At 42.1% G+C, this 19093-nt stretch overlaps 1 protein-coding gene across 4 annotated transcripts in view; it reads right to left on the bottom strand.

Moving 5' to 3' along the window:
• Nucleotides 1-19093, bottom strand: part of GPC3 (glypican 3) — an 883509-nt gene that overhangs the window by 263265 nt on the left and 601151 nt on the right. For all 4 annotated transcript variants that reach the window (XM_029606666.1, XM_029606667.1, XM_029606665.1 and 1 more), the window contains one exon: nucleotides 13193-13313. In XM_029606666.1, coding sequence (XP_029462526.1) covers nucleotides 13193-13313 — 121 coding nt within the window. The remainder of the gene's footprint in view (nucleotides 1-13192; nucleotides 13314-19093) is intronic.

Here is a 19093-nt window from a genome sequence, read left to right as displayed (position 1 = left end):
TCTTGTTCTATTGGCATCTATCACAGCATGGTAAAATGTCATATACTTTAAGACATAAACCAGTTCAATGAAGCATACACATTTCCAGTTAGATATCTAAAGACAATTTTTTTTTTTAATAAAATTGTTTTTGACAAATGTAGTACAGCTCAATCCTTTTCATTCAAAATTATTGTCAGGGAGCATAAAATGAGAGACATTCTTGAATAAAACTATGAGCACAATAAAATATTCATATTTCTTGCATGGCTCAGGAATTTTAAGGCAAGAGGATTTTCTTACATCCACTGAAAATCTTCCATAGTAACTCTGATACACTAAGGGGTAGATTTTTAAAGTTATGCACGGGCGTAGATTTGTTCGCGCAACTTGGCGCGAAGAAATCTACGCCCGATTTTATAACATGTGTGCGCTGCCGTGCGCATGTTATAAAATCCAGGGTCAGCATGCGCAGGGGGATGCACAATTGTGCAACCTGCTCGCGCCGAGCCGAGTAGCCTGCCTCCGTTCCCTCCGAGGCCGCTCCGAAATCGAAGCGGCCTCAGAGGGAACTTTTTTTCTGGCCCCCCTCCCCCACACCTTCCCCTCCCTTCCCGTACCTAACTCACCCCCCAGCCCTAACTAAATCCCCCCCTACCTTTGTTAAGAAAGTTACGCCTGCCCAAGGCAGGCATAACTTGCACGTGCTGGCGGGCTGCCGGCACACCATTCCCTGGCCCGGGGGCTGGTTCGGAGGCCTCAGTCATGCCCCAGGAATGCCTCCGGGCCGACACCATGCCCACGGCCCCGCCCCCGGAATGCCCCGCCACCCCCGACACGCTCCCCGACATGCCCCCCCCCCCCCCAAGCAAAGCCCCGGGACCTACGCGCGTCCCAGAGCTTTGCGAGCACCGGTGGCCTATGCAACATAGGCACGCCGGCGCGCAAGCCCCCTGTGCGCATAAATCCGGCTGGATTTACGCGCGCAGGGCTTTTAAAATCTGCTCCAAGTGGTCAATTTTAAAAGCAGCGCGTGGGCGACCATGTGTAAGTGGTGCCCAGTGCATGCATATGGATGTGCCGATTTTATAACATGTGCGCCATGCGTGTTATAAAATTGGCAACCCACAATTTTATATTGGCGCGCAAATATGTGCGGGGGTGCAGACTCACACATGCAAAGGGGGGATTATTTAATAAATGCACGCCGACGCAACTAGACCTTTCCCCAGTTCCCTCCCAGTTTGCTCCAATAAAGGAGCGGACTAGGAGGGAACTTCCCTAACCCTTTAGCTATCCTTTCTCTCTTTTCCCCTCTCCGCCCCAACCCCCTAAACCCACCCTAACTAACCGAATATTTTTTTATTTGGAACTTACCTGCTCTCCCGAGCAGAAGTAAGTTCCATGCACTGGCTGGCTGCTGTCGCACGCTTCACTGGGACAGCACCTAATGGCTCTGTCCCGCTTGGCCCCTGCCCCCGGCCCTCGCCCGGCCCTTCTTAGAGACCCAGCTCTTCCGCGCTGAACAGGAGATACGTACGTGGCAAGGCCGCTTTGAAAATGTGCTGAGCGCGCGCATGGCCCAGCCACGTGCATATCGCCCGGTATTTGTGTGCGCTGGGAAATTAAAATTAGGCTATTAGGGCCTGATTCACCAAGGTCTTTTTCCTACCAGAGCTGGATTAAGTCAGGCTGAGGCAATATACTATGTCAAGTATAAGAGGTTCCACAGCATTACCAAAAAAATGTTAAACTTAAAGTTTAGCAAATTTTTATTTCTTTTTACTATTTAGAAGGCCCTCATAATCCGAGGCCCTAAATTGTAGTTTAGCTTGCCCCTAAATCCTGCACAGTTTCCCACACACACAGAATAGGAGAAAAGCCTTAGAGAGTCATCGAGCAAGCTCTTTATCTCACAGCATTCTCTTAGAGTGTTTTCTTTGCATGGAAATTTGGATGAATGTATACTAAATGAGAACAGATACTGCTGTGTTAAATCACTTATATGGTTAAAAGTTGTATGCACAAAATATAAACATGTACTAGGCGGGTCAGGGGCAGAGCAAGTTAGCCGTATAACTTATCTGGCTAACTACCATTATTTGGAGTTAGCCAGATAAGTTTATGCCTAAGTTTAGATGCCCCATAGAGTAGGTCTAAACTTAGCCAGGTAAACTTTCTGATGAAAAGTGCACATATACATGTATATTCGGCTTTGCCCTGCTGCTGAATATATATCGTAACTTAGCCAGATTAGTTCTAAATGGCTAAATTACTTACACGGTCAGCTTTGAATATCTACACTTCTCTGTCTACCTCTTGTTAGAGTTTTGAGGTGTTTGAGTGGATTCTTGGGTACTGTGGAAGATGACCATGCCCACGGGGAGGAGCCCCATGGGGAGCCACAGTACTGGGCTAGACTCAGGACACACAAATACAGAGTTTTGTCTTTTATTGTACAGCTGATGTATACCACCAGAGGTGGCAGTAGTGAGGTGATCCAGAGGTAGCAGTCCAGGGCCCCTCGGCAGAGGGAACCCATCTCACCAAGATGGTATAGGGAGATCCAGGTGTAGGTTTCCCAGCAAGGCAGAGCTGTAGATGAGACAGACTGAGAATTAGATTACTCACTAGATGGTAGCTGTAGGTTGGCGATTCCACCAGGCAGAAGTAGATGGTTACATGCACCGAAGCAGGGAGAGCAGGCCCTCGAGGAGTGAGTACCCAAGTTAGAGAATACCCCGAAGGGCAGAGAGAGCTTCCAGCGGCAGCACGGAAGTGGCAGAGTAGCTTAGACCAGACAAATCCAATCCATACGATCCGTATCACGATCCTTGCTAACTCAATGAGCTAGCAAACAAGCGTAGGCTAAATACCCGGATGGCGTGACGTCACTCGAGGAGGGTGCCCCCAAGGTTCCCGCCATGACGTGGATAAAGACGTGGGTGGCGTGCGCGCGCACCCTAGGAGGCCCTTAGGAGAAACATGGTGTGAGGCTTTGCCATAGCCGTTCCGGGGACGCCGGAGAATGCGGCTTGCAGATGCGGCGGTAGCCATCTTCCCAAGGCTAACGGGGAGAGCAGAGAAAACGATGAGGCACAAGGGTCGAAGCTGTCTGAGACCAACGGATGCAACAGCTATAAGTCAGATGTCAATAATTCAAGTATGAGAAATCTGGGCTTGCATCCAGGAAGAAGAAAACATTAGGTTTTACTTACCACTAATGTGGAATTATTGTATATTATATATACTTCAGATGAGGTATAGTCAAGATGGAGTGCAATGTTTTCTTCTGGAGTTTGCGTTATGACACTAAGAATTCATGAGTTCTCAAATTGCCTAGGCCAAGTAGTTTAACAAAGGTATACAGCAAAGAATTGATGTAATGGTTGATATGATGATTCTGCTACATAAAGTCTGAATAGCAGTACACACACAAAAGTGCACAATCGTTCCACTTTTAAATCTTCAGTTTTTAGTGAAAAATGGTGAAATGACAAACCTAAGGCTTAAGGAGTGGCTAAAATAGATTAAAGTAGCTACCTATCTTAAAAATGATTAACTAAAGAAAGAGGAGATCTGGAAAAAGAAAAAAGAAATGCAACAAAAAATAACAGGCAAAGGATCTGTCGAGTACTTCTTCCAAGTGACTCAGACTGGCCTGCCAGGATGCTGGGCATGATGGACTATTCATTTGCCTCAGTATGGCATGTCCTATCTTATGTTCGCTAAACAGAATTATAAAGAATTAATCTTCTAAGGTAATAAACTATAATTAGCTGATACCTGCTGAGGCTCCTATTCATAATCCTGCTGCCCAACCTGACTTCATTATCTCTTTCCCATGCATATATGCACTCCTCTCCTCAGGCCTGGCTCTGGCTAGAAACCTGCACTATCATCCCTCCCTTCCTTTCTTGCATGACCTAAATACAACAGTCCCATCCTCCTCTACCTAACCTGCATTAAGAACTCTCATCCCTCCCTCCACTCTACCCTGCCAGATCTATACACAGCACAATTTGACCTCCCTTCACCCCTGCTCAAACCCAGCATTGTGCTCTCCCCTCCCCACAACTCGACTTGTACGGTAAATCCAGTGACTAAACAAGAACATGCATAATTGAACTGGAGCCTACAACCATGCATATAGACTGAACCAAAATACAAGCCTGAGAAACATAAAGATGGAGTCTTCAACCACATGATGACCTTGGCAACTTCATATGAGACTGTGATTCACACAGTAGAGAAGAAGTTGTGATTGTTCTTCCATATCAGACATCCATCTGTACCTCACAATCAAGTGAATTTTCAAAGGAGTTACATGCACAAATGTAACATACTATCGTAGCAATTTTCAAAAAACATTTACGCGTGTAAAGTGCTTTTACTCATGAATATTCTATGCACAACTCAATGGCATATATTGAAGCAATTTTCAAAAGCCCACTTACATAAGTAAAGTGCATTTACACATATTAAACCCAGTTTTACGTGTAAATGCTTTTGAAAATCAGGTCCAATGTGCAAGGACACCCAGGGTACATAGACCATGAACATGTCCTTGGTGAAAACTTTGTATCTAACCATGAAACCAGCTATGAAATGGGTATTGTTCAACAGATGTCCGCTGATGAAATTTATTACCTGTAGTGAGAATATTTATATGCATCTGAACTTAGACAATGTCATTTGCATTCTACCAATCTTATGTCTATAGAAACATAGAAACATGATGGCAGGAAAAAACCATATGGCTCATCCAGTCTGCCCATCCATTCAATTAATTAATATAGGTGGTGGTAACATCCAATTGAGATCAATGTTGGATCCTATGGAAATGAATATGCAATGAGGTTCTGAACAGAAAAATGACTCTGAACTATACAGAATGTGGACTTTATGCCTCAGAACTTTTAGTGTTTATGGGATTTCTTCCCCAGAATTTTTACCTTTTTTAGTACACTACACCTGTGAACCTGCATGTTTAAGACTGAGTTCCATGTTCAGCATATCCTGCTCCATAACCTGGGAGTAGGTGCCTTGCCAGTTTTTCAGTTGAAAGAACTTTGGTGAAAGCCAAGAACTTTTTTACCCTGTTCCTACCGGCATACCTCATGGAGTCATTTGTGAGACCTCTGGGTTCTATTTTCCTGACATTCACCTGTCAGGGATTTGCTGGATTTTCCCCATGGCATGCTGAGCTAGGTCTTGGATTTCTGCAGAAGTGTGACCCACACATGGCTAAGAGTGAGATAAAATTGGCTTCATTACCTTTCAGCTGGATAATTAGTTTGGCATTGCATATTTGACAAGTGCAAGATGACTTGGAGATAATGCATTAATTCTGCTCTTTTTTATAACAGTGCTTTGCGCTGTAAATACTTTAAAAATTTAAAAAAGAAAATATCTACACTGCATTAAATCTTGTATACTTATGATGCTATAATAAAACTGATATATCACAAAGGTATGTTACTGCTCCCTTAAAACTAATAAATTCATATTATCAGAATATCAGTTAACTCTTTTAATCTATTGTAGCCACTATCTTCCCTACAGACCCAAGCAGTCTCATACCTCCTTCCTCCACCTGATCCAAACCCAGAAATCACCATGTCTTTCCCCTTTCTACACCTAAAATGCATCCAGTGCTCTGATCCCTCTGCTACTCAGTATGACCCAAAACCAAACACAATCATCCCCTCCACCCCAAACTCGGCAGTCTCATCCCTCCTTCTTCTTCCCACATCTGACCCAAACCAGTACTCTCATTCCTCCCTACCTCTTCCTTCTTCCACCAAATTTGATCCAACCACTCTTCCCCTTTTACCCATCTTTTCTGTCTCTCAGTCTCCCTTTGGTCCTTGGGCTCTGTGATTCTGTTGTTCTCCATTTCAGGTCAACAACCTGCACTTTTTCTGGCCCAATGGCCCCGTAGCATATGGAAGTCATCATTACTACATGACTCTATGTTCTTTTTCATCCATTTAATTTTGTATTAATTGAATTCAGTTCATTTACAACCAAATAAAATACAAAATAATATGATTATGCCAAGGCAAATACAGCCACAGTATCTAATGGAAAAAAAAAGGCACAGCCAGAATCAAGTCCCTATTACAATACAAGAGGGTGAAGGAGGGGTAAATAGAAGAAAAAAAATATAAAAAATACTTTAAGAAGTATAACAAAGCAAAGGAAAAGGTGATCAATATCTAATTTATCATCTACCATAATCAATATCAGAAATTAAAGCTGAAAAAAAAGATCAATTATCCTACAACTTTATCTCTAATGAAAGTTTCTAGATGGATAGATTAGTAAATATAAATGTATTCTTTTGATAGGTAGTTAAACAATTATGTGGTAACTTTCTGAAGAAAGTTGCCCCTAAAGCTAATACTTTGTATCTCAAATGTAAAAACTGCTTCCTTCAGCACTGAGTCATCAGGGATACATCAGGAAATCTTGTATTTTTTGACCGAAAAATACAAAATATTTCTACAAAATTTCTGAAATATGTCTTTAACCAGGAGAGTGGCTCTAAAAGTTATATTATCTATAGGAGCCTCCAAGAAATCAGACAGAGGAAGACTCTCCAAACACAAAAAATTCATCCATCCATCAGTAGGGACCCTCCTATATGTCGATACATAATAAATCTTAGACAGAACAGGAAAGTTATTGTCAGTTCTTGGGCTGACAATAAACTAGTCAACAGGAAATTAAGAAAACGTAGATTCCTCCCTCTGTATTGATTTTCCATAGTTTCTGACTATACAGCATTAAACTATCTTTAATTGAGCTACTCTTACAGCCTTTAAAGAAGCCACCTATGAGTCTACTACAGAGAGAGAATTTTCAACATTATTCAAAGGTAGATCATGTTTTTGTAATGTAGACTTAGTATCTTCTGTAATTTTACATACTTGAGAAATAGAATTAGACAGTCTTTTCCACTTTAGAAACCACACACTATATATCTATTAGAGAAACATTACCAGGTTCTTTAGTAGTCTCAACTGACTCATTAAAAGGAAATAGAACAGATGGCAAAAGAACTCTCATATTCTGTTGTAGCAAGCTACTATAAACCAGGTTCCTACCCCCACGAACTTACCATGTGTTGGAGCTTTACAATATTGACTGAGCCATGTCTGGATCTGAGTGATGTGTTTTGGACCTGTCAAAAAAGGGGTTTTTAACTCTGCAGAGCCTGCAAGTCATTTGTTCCAAGGTGTAGGAATATAAAAAATACATCAAAACCCAGTGTGCTCGCCTGTGAATGACAAATGTTCTTCAAGAACCAGCATCCAGCACTCATAGTATTAAATTTGTAAAATAGCTGTACTGTTTAGACTGCCCAGAGAACAGTAATACATAGCTAGCAGAAGAGGAAGCCAAAGGAACATTTGGAGACCATTTAAGGTAGAAAAGGTACAATTTGGTTGGTTCTCTCTGTGTGTGCGGGGCAGTGATGGCCAGGAGTTGGAGCCAGGAAGAGAGAAGAGCATATGGCAACCCTGCAGTCAGTTCTTCTGAACATCTAATTATTGAGAGGGAGAGACTGAAGTCTGTGCTCTGAGAAAATAGAGAGGCAGACAGCTGTTCTTGCTTCATAGCTAAGCTACATGTAAAATCACAAGGGACAGAGGAGCCAGGAACTGAGAGACTAAGAGACTTCCTTTCCAGAGATATCCAAGCCCAGGAGCACATGGCTGGATTGCGCCGCCTAAGAGACTGAGTTAAGTAATTTAAACTTTGCACAGCGAGTATCTTAGAAGAGGAGGGAGAAGGTTTATTTCCTTGACTTTTGTCACAAATTCAGTATCCCATCTTAACTGCTTCAGCCCTGCAGCCGAAGTCAAGCATAAACCCTAGCTGGCAGGTACAGCCACATGAGATAGTGCTGGGACAGAGAAGCTAATGGACCGTGGTCTTTCTGTAAGAGACTGAAACCAGGCCAGCTTTTTGTTTAGTACCAAGTATACCATCCCCAGGAGAGAGAGTCCTTTTACACACTGCAGTGCTCATCTATTTGGTTTGCCATCTTGCCAGCTCCACCATCAAGAGGGACATCTTCATTTTCCTGATTTTTTTTTTTTTTTTACACAATTTTGTGTTTGGGGCAGGGTACATCCTTTACAAACTGGTGACATTGGAGTAGATTTGTTCTCCTCCCCCCCCCCACACTTTTTTTTTGAGTACTCAGGAGTAAGAACAATTTTTGAAAATTATGTATTTCACTGCCTCCCTCCTCCCCACCTTTGAATATTAGCGTTCCCTATTTTTGTTTTATTATCCATATGAGTATGTTGGTTGCCCTGGTTAACAGGCCATACCCACTGTTATTTTTGCATTGCTTGATATAAAATAAGAAAACTGCAAGTTTATATTATACTTCACTACTGTACTTTTCCCATTGAATGTTCTGGTTGGATTTACTGTCTACTTACACAATACTAGTAAAAGGGTTAATTACTGTTTTATTCTGGTGTGATGATTTTATTTGGTCTGTGGTGCCACAAGTGAGAGGCTGTATGGGAAGGGCACAGAATTGTGGTATCGTGTTGACCAGGACCCTGTCTCATCCCCCACAAAGGCTACGACCCGAAGATAAATCATATTAGTAAATATAATTTCTTGTGTGGTACTCCCTACCTCAAGAATAGGTGTAATTTATAGTCCAGATTGGGGTGGGGGGGGGGGGGGCACTCTGTAAATTGTCACCTTCATCTCAGAAAGAGAAACATCAATCTATCCAGAAGGTCCCACTCAAGGGACTTATTCTCAACCATCACCATCTGAGATGCTATAACTAAGAAGAGAACCCAACTTCTAAAGTTGCAATAGGCCTTGCAGTTAATACATCATGCAACTGCCAGACTTATTACTGGAGTAAAAAACATTGAGCATATTTTGCCGGTTATGAAATCAATACATTGGCTTCCAGTTAAATGGACATTTCAATTTAGAATTTTAGTAGTGGTTCATAAATTGTAGTGTGGCAAAGATATTTACTTGATATGATCTGCCATGTACACTGTGATCATCAGGTGCAAAGCTGCTGGCTTTACCCACTACTGGTAATTTTAGATAGGGCACTTTCTTATATAGGCCCTAAATTGTGGAATACTCTTCCATTGACTCTTAGGGAGGAGACAGATATAAACATTTTTAGGACAGGTTTAAATGCCTGTTTTGTTTTTTGGTGAAGGCTTATGTATATTTTTAAAATACTTATGTTTTATAATTATTCTAATTGTTTTAATTAATGCTGTGATGTTTTATGATTTATGAATGACTTGTTGTACTCCATGCTGAACACATGCCACAGAAGTGGCGGAATATAAGTACATGTAAAAGTAAAATTCCAGGTTGGTTCCCCAGTGTCACCTTCCCATTTGTCCCAGAGATATCACTGACTTGCCCATGCACAATGGAAGCTTCCAATGCCCCATCATTCATCAGAGCCATAGGCTGAGGTGAAGGTAGATATACGTCCAGACTAAGAGAGGCCCCCGAAAAAACAGAAGCCTCCACATTCTGGTTCAATGGGGCAAAACATTGTCCACTACACATGATGGTCCATAAAACCCTGAGCTGAAGAAGGAGAAGAGTCAAACATCTTACCCGTCCTCTTTTTTCCCCATCTGCAAGGCCAATGAATCACGCATACAAATCTTATAGAACCTTTCCCAGGGGCGACTACTCTGAGGTGTAGCTTCAGCAGCAAACCAGCAGCTGTGTGCCATAGGCCAGTCATTTAAATAGGCCCAGTCCATCAGCAGTGGATGACATCAAGATGGCCGCACAATACAGGGAAAGGAGGGAAAGAGCTGGAAGAACTACTGCTTCGAGATTGCAGCAGCGTCTCCTCTCTGCAGCAGGTACCCCCCACTAATTCACCGCAGGCCAGTCGTTTAAAAAGGCCTGATGCATTGCCAGTGGATGACATCAAGCTGGCTGCACAATACAAGAAAGGGAGGAAAAGAGCCGGGCATCTATCCCTTCAAAATCGCAGCAGAACCTCTGCATCTGCAGCAGATAACCCCCATGGCTCTGTGTTCTATGCCTCCCACTTCTCCACTCCTCATAGTCCCACAGCCCTGAGTTGTCCAGCAGCCATTGTCCCGTCTATCGCATGCATCTGTTGTTTACGCATTGGGAGAAGCCCCCCCCCCCCCCCCCCCCACCAGCTGTACTCTACCCTACACATGCCATTGTCCCCAGGGTTCTGTGCATGCTTGATGGTATGCACATGCTTACGTCACCAGCCACCCGCTTTAATTTGGCCTTTGGCTTCCCTCATAGCCAGCTCTGTCGGGGATCAGTCGGGTGCGTGCCATTAGTCACCCCCCTTTCGCCATTTGTCAACCAGCTTCTGCTGTAGCTGGGACTGAGAGGTGTGCATGCCCACCCGTCTAATCCCCAGCAATTGATAACCTCTAACAAAGTCCCAAATGCATTTTATCTATATAGATACAGAATAAATAAGGACCTTTGTTTTCAGATGTTTAGGGGTTTTTTTCCCCAGGAATTTCTCAATGTTTATTATACAAAAATGGGAGAAAGTCAGTGGGACAAAAATGATATTTTTTCACACTGATTTTCTTCTGTTTTTGTTTGCTATAATACTGAGAAATTCCTGTGAAAATCAAATTAAAACTGAAAAATGAAGGTCCCTAAGAATAGAATAACCACTATCTTTTTGTTCCAGTCATACTTATGTATGTATAAATGTATTTTGTAATTGCTATTAGGGACTTTGCTTAGGTCTGGGTTTGTAGTCTATCTTTTGCATAAGGCTTAGGTTCTGTAATTGTTATTCCATTAAAAATGTTTTAAATGTTATATACGTAAAAAAGGCACATCTCAATAAATTGAATTAATTTGTAAAAAGGCATAAGAACATAAGAACATGCCATGCTAGGCCAGACCAAAGTCCACTGAGCCCAGCAACCTGACTCCAACAGTGGCCAGTTCAAGTCACAAGTGCCTGGCAGATCCCATAAAATAAATCTAATTCCTGTTACTCCCAGGGATATTAATATCTTTTTTTCAGTCTACCAGGCTAATAATGTGTTTGACCTTTTCCTCTAGGAATTGTCCAAACCTCTTTTAAACCCAACTACGTAAGTCACCTTGATCACGTCCTCTATTAACAGATTCCACAGCTTGATAGTGTCCTAAGTGAAATAGTACTTTCTACAATCTGTTTTGAATCTGCTGGTTGTTAATTTCATGGAATGCCCCCTTGTTTTAGTATTATTGGAAAGTGTAAACAACTGTTCTTTATTTACCCGTTGCACTCCGCTCATGTCTTCTATCATGTCCCCTTCTCAGTCGTCTCTCTTCCAAACTGAAGAGCCCTAACCTGCGTAGCCTCTCATAATAGGAGAGATGTTGCATTCGTTTTATCATGTTTGTTGCCCTTCTCTGTACCTTTTCTAGTTCTACTATGTCTTTCTTGAGTTGGGGCAACCAGAACTATACACAATACTCAAGGTATGGATGCAGCCATATTTCCCTCTATGCTGAGCGCATGAGTGATTGCTCATACATTTCGGAGCATCGCTCAAGGTTTTACATAGTTGCTCACATACATTTTTCTTTGTGCTATAAACAGAAATGCAATACTAATACTGGAGCTCAAAAATTTTTGGTTTAAAAAAATTGTTACTCACATGAAAAAAAATGTGCACACACCTAGCCACTCCTTGGAGGGAGTACTGCACTTTGGAAGGAGTTCCAAAATATTTTCTGTTTTATTCTCCATTCCTTTTTGGATCATGCCTAACATTTGATTTGTTTTTTTGACCACCACCGCCCACACTGAGCAGAAAATTTCAACATCTTGTCCTCAAGGATGTCAAGGTTCGTTTCCTGGGCAGTGACACCCAATACATAATCCAGTATCATGTACTTGTAAATTGGGATTATTTTTCCCTATGTGCATCACGTTGCACTTTTCCACATTAAATTTCATCTGCAACTCAATTGCCCTGTCTATTAGACTCATGATTTCCATTGCTGTTTTAAAAAATTTGGATAGTTTTATATCATGTGCACATTTGATCACCTCACTCACAGGCCGATTCAGTAAAGTCTGCGGGAGAGTGGCGCACGCACAGGCCACTCGTCTGTGTGCGTGATACAGTATTCAAATGAGGCCCAGCAGTAGAAACGGGCAAAAGAAGGCGCTAGGGACACTAGTGCGTCCCTAGCGCCTCCTTTTTGACAGGAGTGGCGGCTGTCAGCGGGTTTGACAGCCAACGCTCAATTTTACCGGCATCGGTTCTCGAGCCCGCTGACAGCCATGGGCTCGGAAACCAGACGCCGGCAAAATTGAGCCTCCGGTTTTCGACCTGACAGCCGCCGGCCGACTTCAAATGTTTTTTTTTTCTTTTTTTTCAACTTTTTTTACTCTTCGGGACCTTCGACTTAATATCGCCATGATATTAAGTCGGAGAGTGCACAGAAAAGCAGTTTTTACTGCTTTTCTGTGCACTTTCCCGGTGCCGGAAGAAATTAGCGCCTAGCTAATTTCTGAAAGTAAAATGTGCGGCTTGGCTGCACATTTTACTTTCTGAATCGCGTGCGAGTACCTAATAGTGCCCTCAACATTTGCATGTTGAGGGCGCTATTAGGTTCAGCGGGTTGGACGCGCATTTTCCGCCCCTTACTGAATAAGGGGTAAGGGAAAACGTGAATCCAATGACAGGTTAACAGTGCGCTCCGTCGAAGCGCACTGTACTGTATCGGCCTATTATTGTTCCCTTTTCCAGATAATTTATGAATATGTTAAACAGCACAGGTCCCAGTACCAATCCTTGTGGTACACCACTAATGACATTTCTCCATTTGAAAAACTGACTATTTAGTCTTAATCAGTTATCAGTCCTCAACACCATGTTGACTCTTCTTCATTTAGAAAATAAATGTTAATCTAAATATCAGATGCAGGTGTCACACAAATACAAAACAAAGTTTATGTTGGGTATAACTTCATAATGCCATGGGGGTTTTACCTCCAAATCATTGGCAGTAGTAAAACAAATGGCTTTAAATGTGAGGAATGTCTAAACTCACAAATCAGAGTGCAAAAGTGAGACCTCAGGTATACATCATACAAAAATGTCATTAATGGAGTTTCCATTTATTAAAAATTAGAAAACTTTAGCTGCAAATCACAGAATTCACCTACCTGATTGATATGTTTCAGTTTGTCGATAATCTGGCTGATTACTGGTTCAGGTCCTTTCATTTTCAAGTCATGGTTCCCTGCTTGAGTTTTTGCACTGTTTCTTACCAGCTGATGACTATACCTGCATCAGTGAAGAGACAAAATAAAACTAATTGGAACCAACTGAACAGGGAATGTGGGAGTTGTGTTGTGTGGTTACTTTCCTGGACCAAACTGGTATACTTCAAAAACACACAAAAAGAAAGATTATTCAGAGTTACATATTCAGAGCGGGGCTAGTCCAGTGCTGCACACTGTCATGCGTAGGTCCTAGGCTTGAGTCCCAAAGCATGCTTTCCACTCCCTAGGCTGGATAGGCTGGGGAAGCTTTGGAGGCAGTGCCCAAGGTACCTGAGAGAGGGAGTCCTAGTCATCGTGCATCAGTGACAACGCATCCAAACTCAGGCCCAGGACTGCAAAGTTCCAAAAGGAGCCCTGGTACATGGGATGCTCTCTTCGATGACTGGGCTAGATAAGTTTGGAAGCGTCATAAAAGTGAGAAACTATAAGTTGGATGTCTTATTGGTAACCGAGTCATGGCATCATAACTTTGATGGTGTGTTTTTAAATCACTTGTGTCGATCAGGTTAGTCTTATTTACGGCAAGCACAACCAATTAAATGGAGCGGGGGTGTACTTGTGTTTTATAAAACTCATTATCAAATTGACAGGGTTGATTCTATTTTTTTTCCATAGTCTAAGCTGCTATTTTTCAGAATTGCAGAGTGGCACTATTGTGTTATGTATTGTCTCCCTGGTCTGTTGGTTTAAGAGGTGTTCAGCTTAGTGGATTTTAGCCTTCAGCTGCAGTATGTTTAGCTTTTGATTTCAATCTACACATCAATGATACTAGGTCCACTTGTGCCAATGAATTTATTGAGGCTATTCAGACAATCAGTTGTGTATAGTTGGTCCAATCCCCTATACACTATGCAAGCCACATGTTAGATCTTTTGTTCTGTCGTCGACAATAGACACATTTGATTATTAATCTTGATATTTTAGATGTGCTGTGGTCTGATCATCTTTTAATTTTATTTAAGGTGCAGAAACTGGCTAAAGAAGTATCTAATGTTTGTATTAAGAAGATGGTTCACCCATAGGTACAGACTGAAACTTTTAAGTTCTGCTGGCAAAAGACTTTTGCCAATGAGAATTGGGAAGTTTTAACTGGGGAGGAAGCTCTTAAAAAATGGAAGGATAAAGGATTAGCCAACATATATGATGTGACTGCATCTCGAGAAAAGGCAAAAGGATAGACGTGCCCCTTATTTTCTCCAGCAATTCCTGAGAAAAGACAATTTCAGAGGAAGGTTGAAAAAGGCAAGCTATTTCTTCTGAAGAAGCATATAGAAGCCTTTTATAAGAATTATACGAGGTTCTGTTAGCAAACAAAAAATGATTGTACACAATTAATGCAAAAGTCGCTGAACTGCCTGCCAGAGTTGTTTCCTTTGGTGAAAAAGCTGTTTGCTAAACCTTTGAATGCTAGCAATGATCAGCCTAGTTGCGATGCTCTAGCATGCTTTTTTGAACAAAAGATATTAAAGGTTCAACATAATTTATCTGTAAATAATGCAACATCCCATTTAGTTGAGTATTTTAGGTATGTTCCAGTGAAATAGTTGAGTTTTAAGCCAGTGTCTCTGCAGGAAATGGAATCTGTGATCTCACGTATTAGGAGCACTACCTCTCTCTTGGATCCCTGTCCATTTGTGGCAATTAAAAATTTAAAAGATAATTCTTTTGGAATTATTAGATTTTTCATCAATAAATCTTTAGATGAGGTCCTCTTACCAAATTGCCTCAAGTTGGCTACTATTATTCCCATTAGGAAGTACTCAGCTCTTGCCTCTTCCGATCTGTCCAATTATCATCCAATTTCTAACTTGCCTAACTTAGCAAAAATCCTTGAAAAATGCATTTTGTTTCAACTGGATGACTTTTTGAGTGAGAACAATGTATTGGACAGTCAGCAGTTTGCTTTCCATAAGGGTCACAGTACTGAGTTTCTGCTGATTTCTCTCCTGGATTTTTTATATTGTCGGCTAGAGAGGAATGGTAGTGGTATTCTGGTTCATTTGGATATTTCTGTCACATTTGATATGGTGCACCATGACCTTTTGCTGAACCAGCTGCGTAACATTGGTTGTGGTGGTAAAGTACTATCATGGTTCATTTTTTCAGGAGAGTAAACAGCAAGTGTGCATGGGGAGAAAACTACTCTGAATGGCATTTGATAACCTCAAGAGTTTCCCAGAGATCTGCCCTATCTTTGGTGCTTTTAATATTTATATCGCTCCTTTGGGTGCAGTATTAAAGAATTTGGGGGCTGCTTTACTTTTTGTATACTGATATATTCAGATTTTTAACCATGTGATACCAGAGATGTTTTCCTCTTATTCTGTGAACTATCCATCTCCAGAGTTAAAGGGTGGTTAGAGGGACATGATTTGTCACTCATTGTTCATAAGACGAAGCTACCCTGGATAGGTAACCATTCTCCAGTGTTAACAAATCTTCTACTGTCGATAGATAACACTGTGTTGCCAATAGCGAATGAAGAGAAAATTCTTAGGATGGTGCTTAACTCTAGCTTGACAGTGAAGTTGCATATTAAGAATCTAGCCAGGACTGCTTTTCATAAACTGAAGTTGTTAAAGCCATTAAAATATATGCTTTCTAAGGATTTATTTTGTACAGTTCTTCAATCTATTTTTAGGCCTTTTAGGTTATTTAAATGGCTTATAGGTTGTGCTGCTAATAAGCTATAATGGGTCTTATACCTAGTTCAGAATATGGTGGCTAGTTTGTTGAATGTGTGGGATATTTTACTTATTTATTTCACAATTTTTATATTCTGCAAATAATATAATGTGCTAAGTGTATACTAAAACATACATAATTTATCAGTAAAATAAAAATTAAATAGACAAACCATAGGACATACAAAACTTCTAGATTAACAATTACAAACCTGTAAAAATAAACGTTTTCATCTTCCTAAAATGGACATAGTCTGGGCCAATAACAGAAAAGGCTTGGGAACACATAGGGCCTCAGAGAGAGAGAGACTTGCTATAGTGCCTATGCCCTAGACAGGTATTTGTAGCCCTATGGGAGGGCCACCTAGTAACTCGAGGTGGGGATTAGGTATGAGCGTAGGGGGTTGGGGGCAACTTTCACATTCAACATGAGACGTACGGAAAGAACAGTGGTCTCTAGTGAAGATATGCTGGCCGTCGGAGTGAGGAAACTCACTCCAAGAAGAGATTTGGGCAATATTCTCTCCACCTAGCTTGTTGTTGCCCAGGTAGAGTGTCCATCACTCCGACGGCCAGCATATCTTCACTAGAGACCACTGTTCTTTCCGTACGTCTCATGTTGAATGTGAAAGTGGCCCCCAACCCCCTACGCTCATACCTAATCCCCACCTCAAGTTACTAGGTGGCCCTCCCATAGGGCTACAAATACCTGTCTAGGGCATAGGCACTATAGCAAGGTTCTCTCTCTCTCTCTCTCTCTCTATGAGCCGTTCGGAATTTTCGTGGACCGCGATAGCCCTTTACTGACCTGTAGCGCACACGGTAACGCAAATGAAAGTGTTGTAGCTATTAGCCGCGATAGGAGCCGTGCTAACACCGTGGCTGTTTCGCGGCACACGATAACTGTTTCCCGTTTTACATATGCTCCGCCCCAACTCTGCCCAATCGCGTTAACGGCTGTTAGCGCGATTTGCGAATTTATCTCCCGCGATAACACCTTGGAAAATGACCCCCATAGACTGCAATTGGGTGTACTTCAAAGAAGGTACTTGAAATAACTGTTTAACTGAAGACTGCAGTTTATCAGGAGATAAATATGATTTGAAGAGTTTTGCCAAACAAAACAATTTATCTGTTACGAAGACTTTAAATTCTAGAGAGAGCAGCTTAAACTGTGATCTATATCTAACAGACAACCAATGAAGAAAGCATAACATTTGGGTGACATGCTCTTAAATAATCCCCCCTACAATCATTGGACTGCTGCATTCTGCAACAATTAGATAATTTGGTATGCCCATATACAGAAAATTACTATAATCAGTCATAGATAATACGAACAACTAAACAACAGTTCAAAAGTTTGATCTGGAAAGTACATATTTTAAATGACACAGATTAAAAATCAGATTTTAAGACAGCCGGAATCTGAGAAGTACAAATAAATCAGAATCAATACGAAAACCAAGATCTTTTACAACAGAGGAGATTGTGATCAGAACACCACGAAGCATTAACTGTGGACAATCAATTGGCCTAGGCTTGTGACTAACCCATAATGCCTCAGTTTTGCCCAAGTTTAAAAATAGTTGATTAGCTGATAACCATGAAGAAAACATTTCTAATGACCAAGAAATACAGAAAAAAGCCTCCTCCACACTATCCAAATTGGAAAAGCTGAATATCATCAGCTTAAAGACAGATATCATCATATTATCCTCAGTCTCGGTGGATTTGCACTGGCTTCCAATTAAAAAGAGAGCGTCTTTTAAGATGATAGTTTTCACACATAAGTTGTTATATGGAGAATAAAACCTGTTCGGTAGCAAGTAAATTATGTTGGTATATTCCAAAATGTGTTGCATTCTGTGGGTGCTTATTTGTTAGCTATTCCATCAGGCGGTGATTATAGACTTCAGCAAACTAGGTTTCATTTGCTGCCCCAACTCTTTGAAATAGCCAACCAGTTGAGGTTAGGGAGGAAAGACACAAAAATGTTTTAAGAAGTTTATTAAAGCTTTGTTTTTAAGGAAGCTTTTAACTGATGTTGGTTTTATCATGTAAGCTTGTGTTTGTGTTTTGTGATATGTTTTGTTTGTCATTGTAATAATTTGTATACTATGTATGTTGACTATTGTTATCCACACTGAACAATTTTATTGGATTTGGTGTACTATAAGATTTTTAATAATTAAGGGGCGGATTTTCAGAGCCCTGCTCGCGTAAATCCGCCCAAAACCGGGCGGATTTACGCGAGCAGGGCCCTGCGCGCCGGGAAGCCTATTTTACATAGGCCTCCCGGCGCGCGCAGAGCCCCGGGACTCGCGTAAGTCCCGGGGTTCTCGGAGGGGGGCGTGTCAGGGGGCGGGCCCGGTCGTCGCGGCGTTCCAGGGGCGTGTCGGCAGCGTTTTGGGGGCGGGTACGGGGGTGTGGCTACGGCCCGGGGGCGTGGCCATGCCCTCCGTACCCGCCCCCAGGTCGCGGCCCGGCGCGCAGCAGGCCCGCTGGCGCGCGGGGATTTACGTCTCCCTCTGGGAGGCGTAAATCCCCCGACAAAGGTAAGGGGGGGGTGTAGACAGGGCCGGGTGGGTGGGTTAGGTAGGGGAAGGGAGGGTAAGGTGAGGGGAGGGCAAAGGAAAGTTCCCTCCGAGGCCGCTCCGATTTCGGAGCGGCCTTGGAGGGAACGGGGGGAGGCAGCGCGGCTCGGCGCGCGCAGGCTATACAAAATCGATAGCCTTGCGCGCGCCGATCCAGGATTTTAGTGGATACGCGCGGCTCCGCGCGTATCTACTAAAATCCAGCGTACTTTTGCTTGAGTCTGATGCGCAAGCAAAAGTAGGCTGATCGCGCTTCTTTTAAAATCTACCCCTAAATACATAAGAAAAAAAATCCCCAAATAACTGCAGATGAAGGTTCATGGTACCAAATTCCAGACCCATTCCAACTGAGGTGGAAACCCATAGGAGTAGAGAACTGTTGACCCCCTATCTCCTCCCCCCAAAAAGAATTACATTAAGTTGATTTCATGGACACTTTTTGATATCCTTACCTAATATGAACACATATGAATGCTTGAGATAGAAGAGCTCTCATGAAA

Source organism: Rhinatrema bivittatum, chromosome 6 (assembly GCF_901001135.1).
Source record: "Rhinatrema bivittatum chromosome 6, aRhiBiv1.1, whole genome shotgun sequence".
NCBI classification, from domain to species: Eukaryota; Metazoa; Chordata; class Amphibia; order Gymnophiona; family Rhinatrematidae; genus Rhinatrema; species Rhinatrema bivittatum.
The sequence above is the reverse complement of the archived record's forward strand: the minus strand, read 5'-3'. Positions and strand labels throughout refer to the sequence as shown.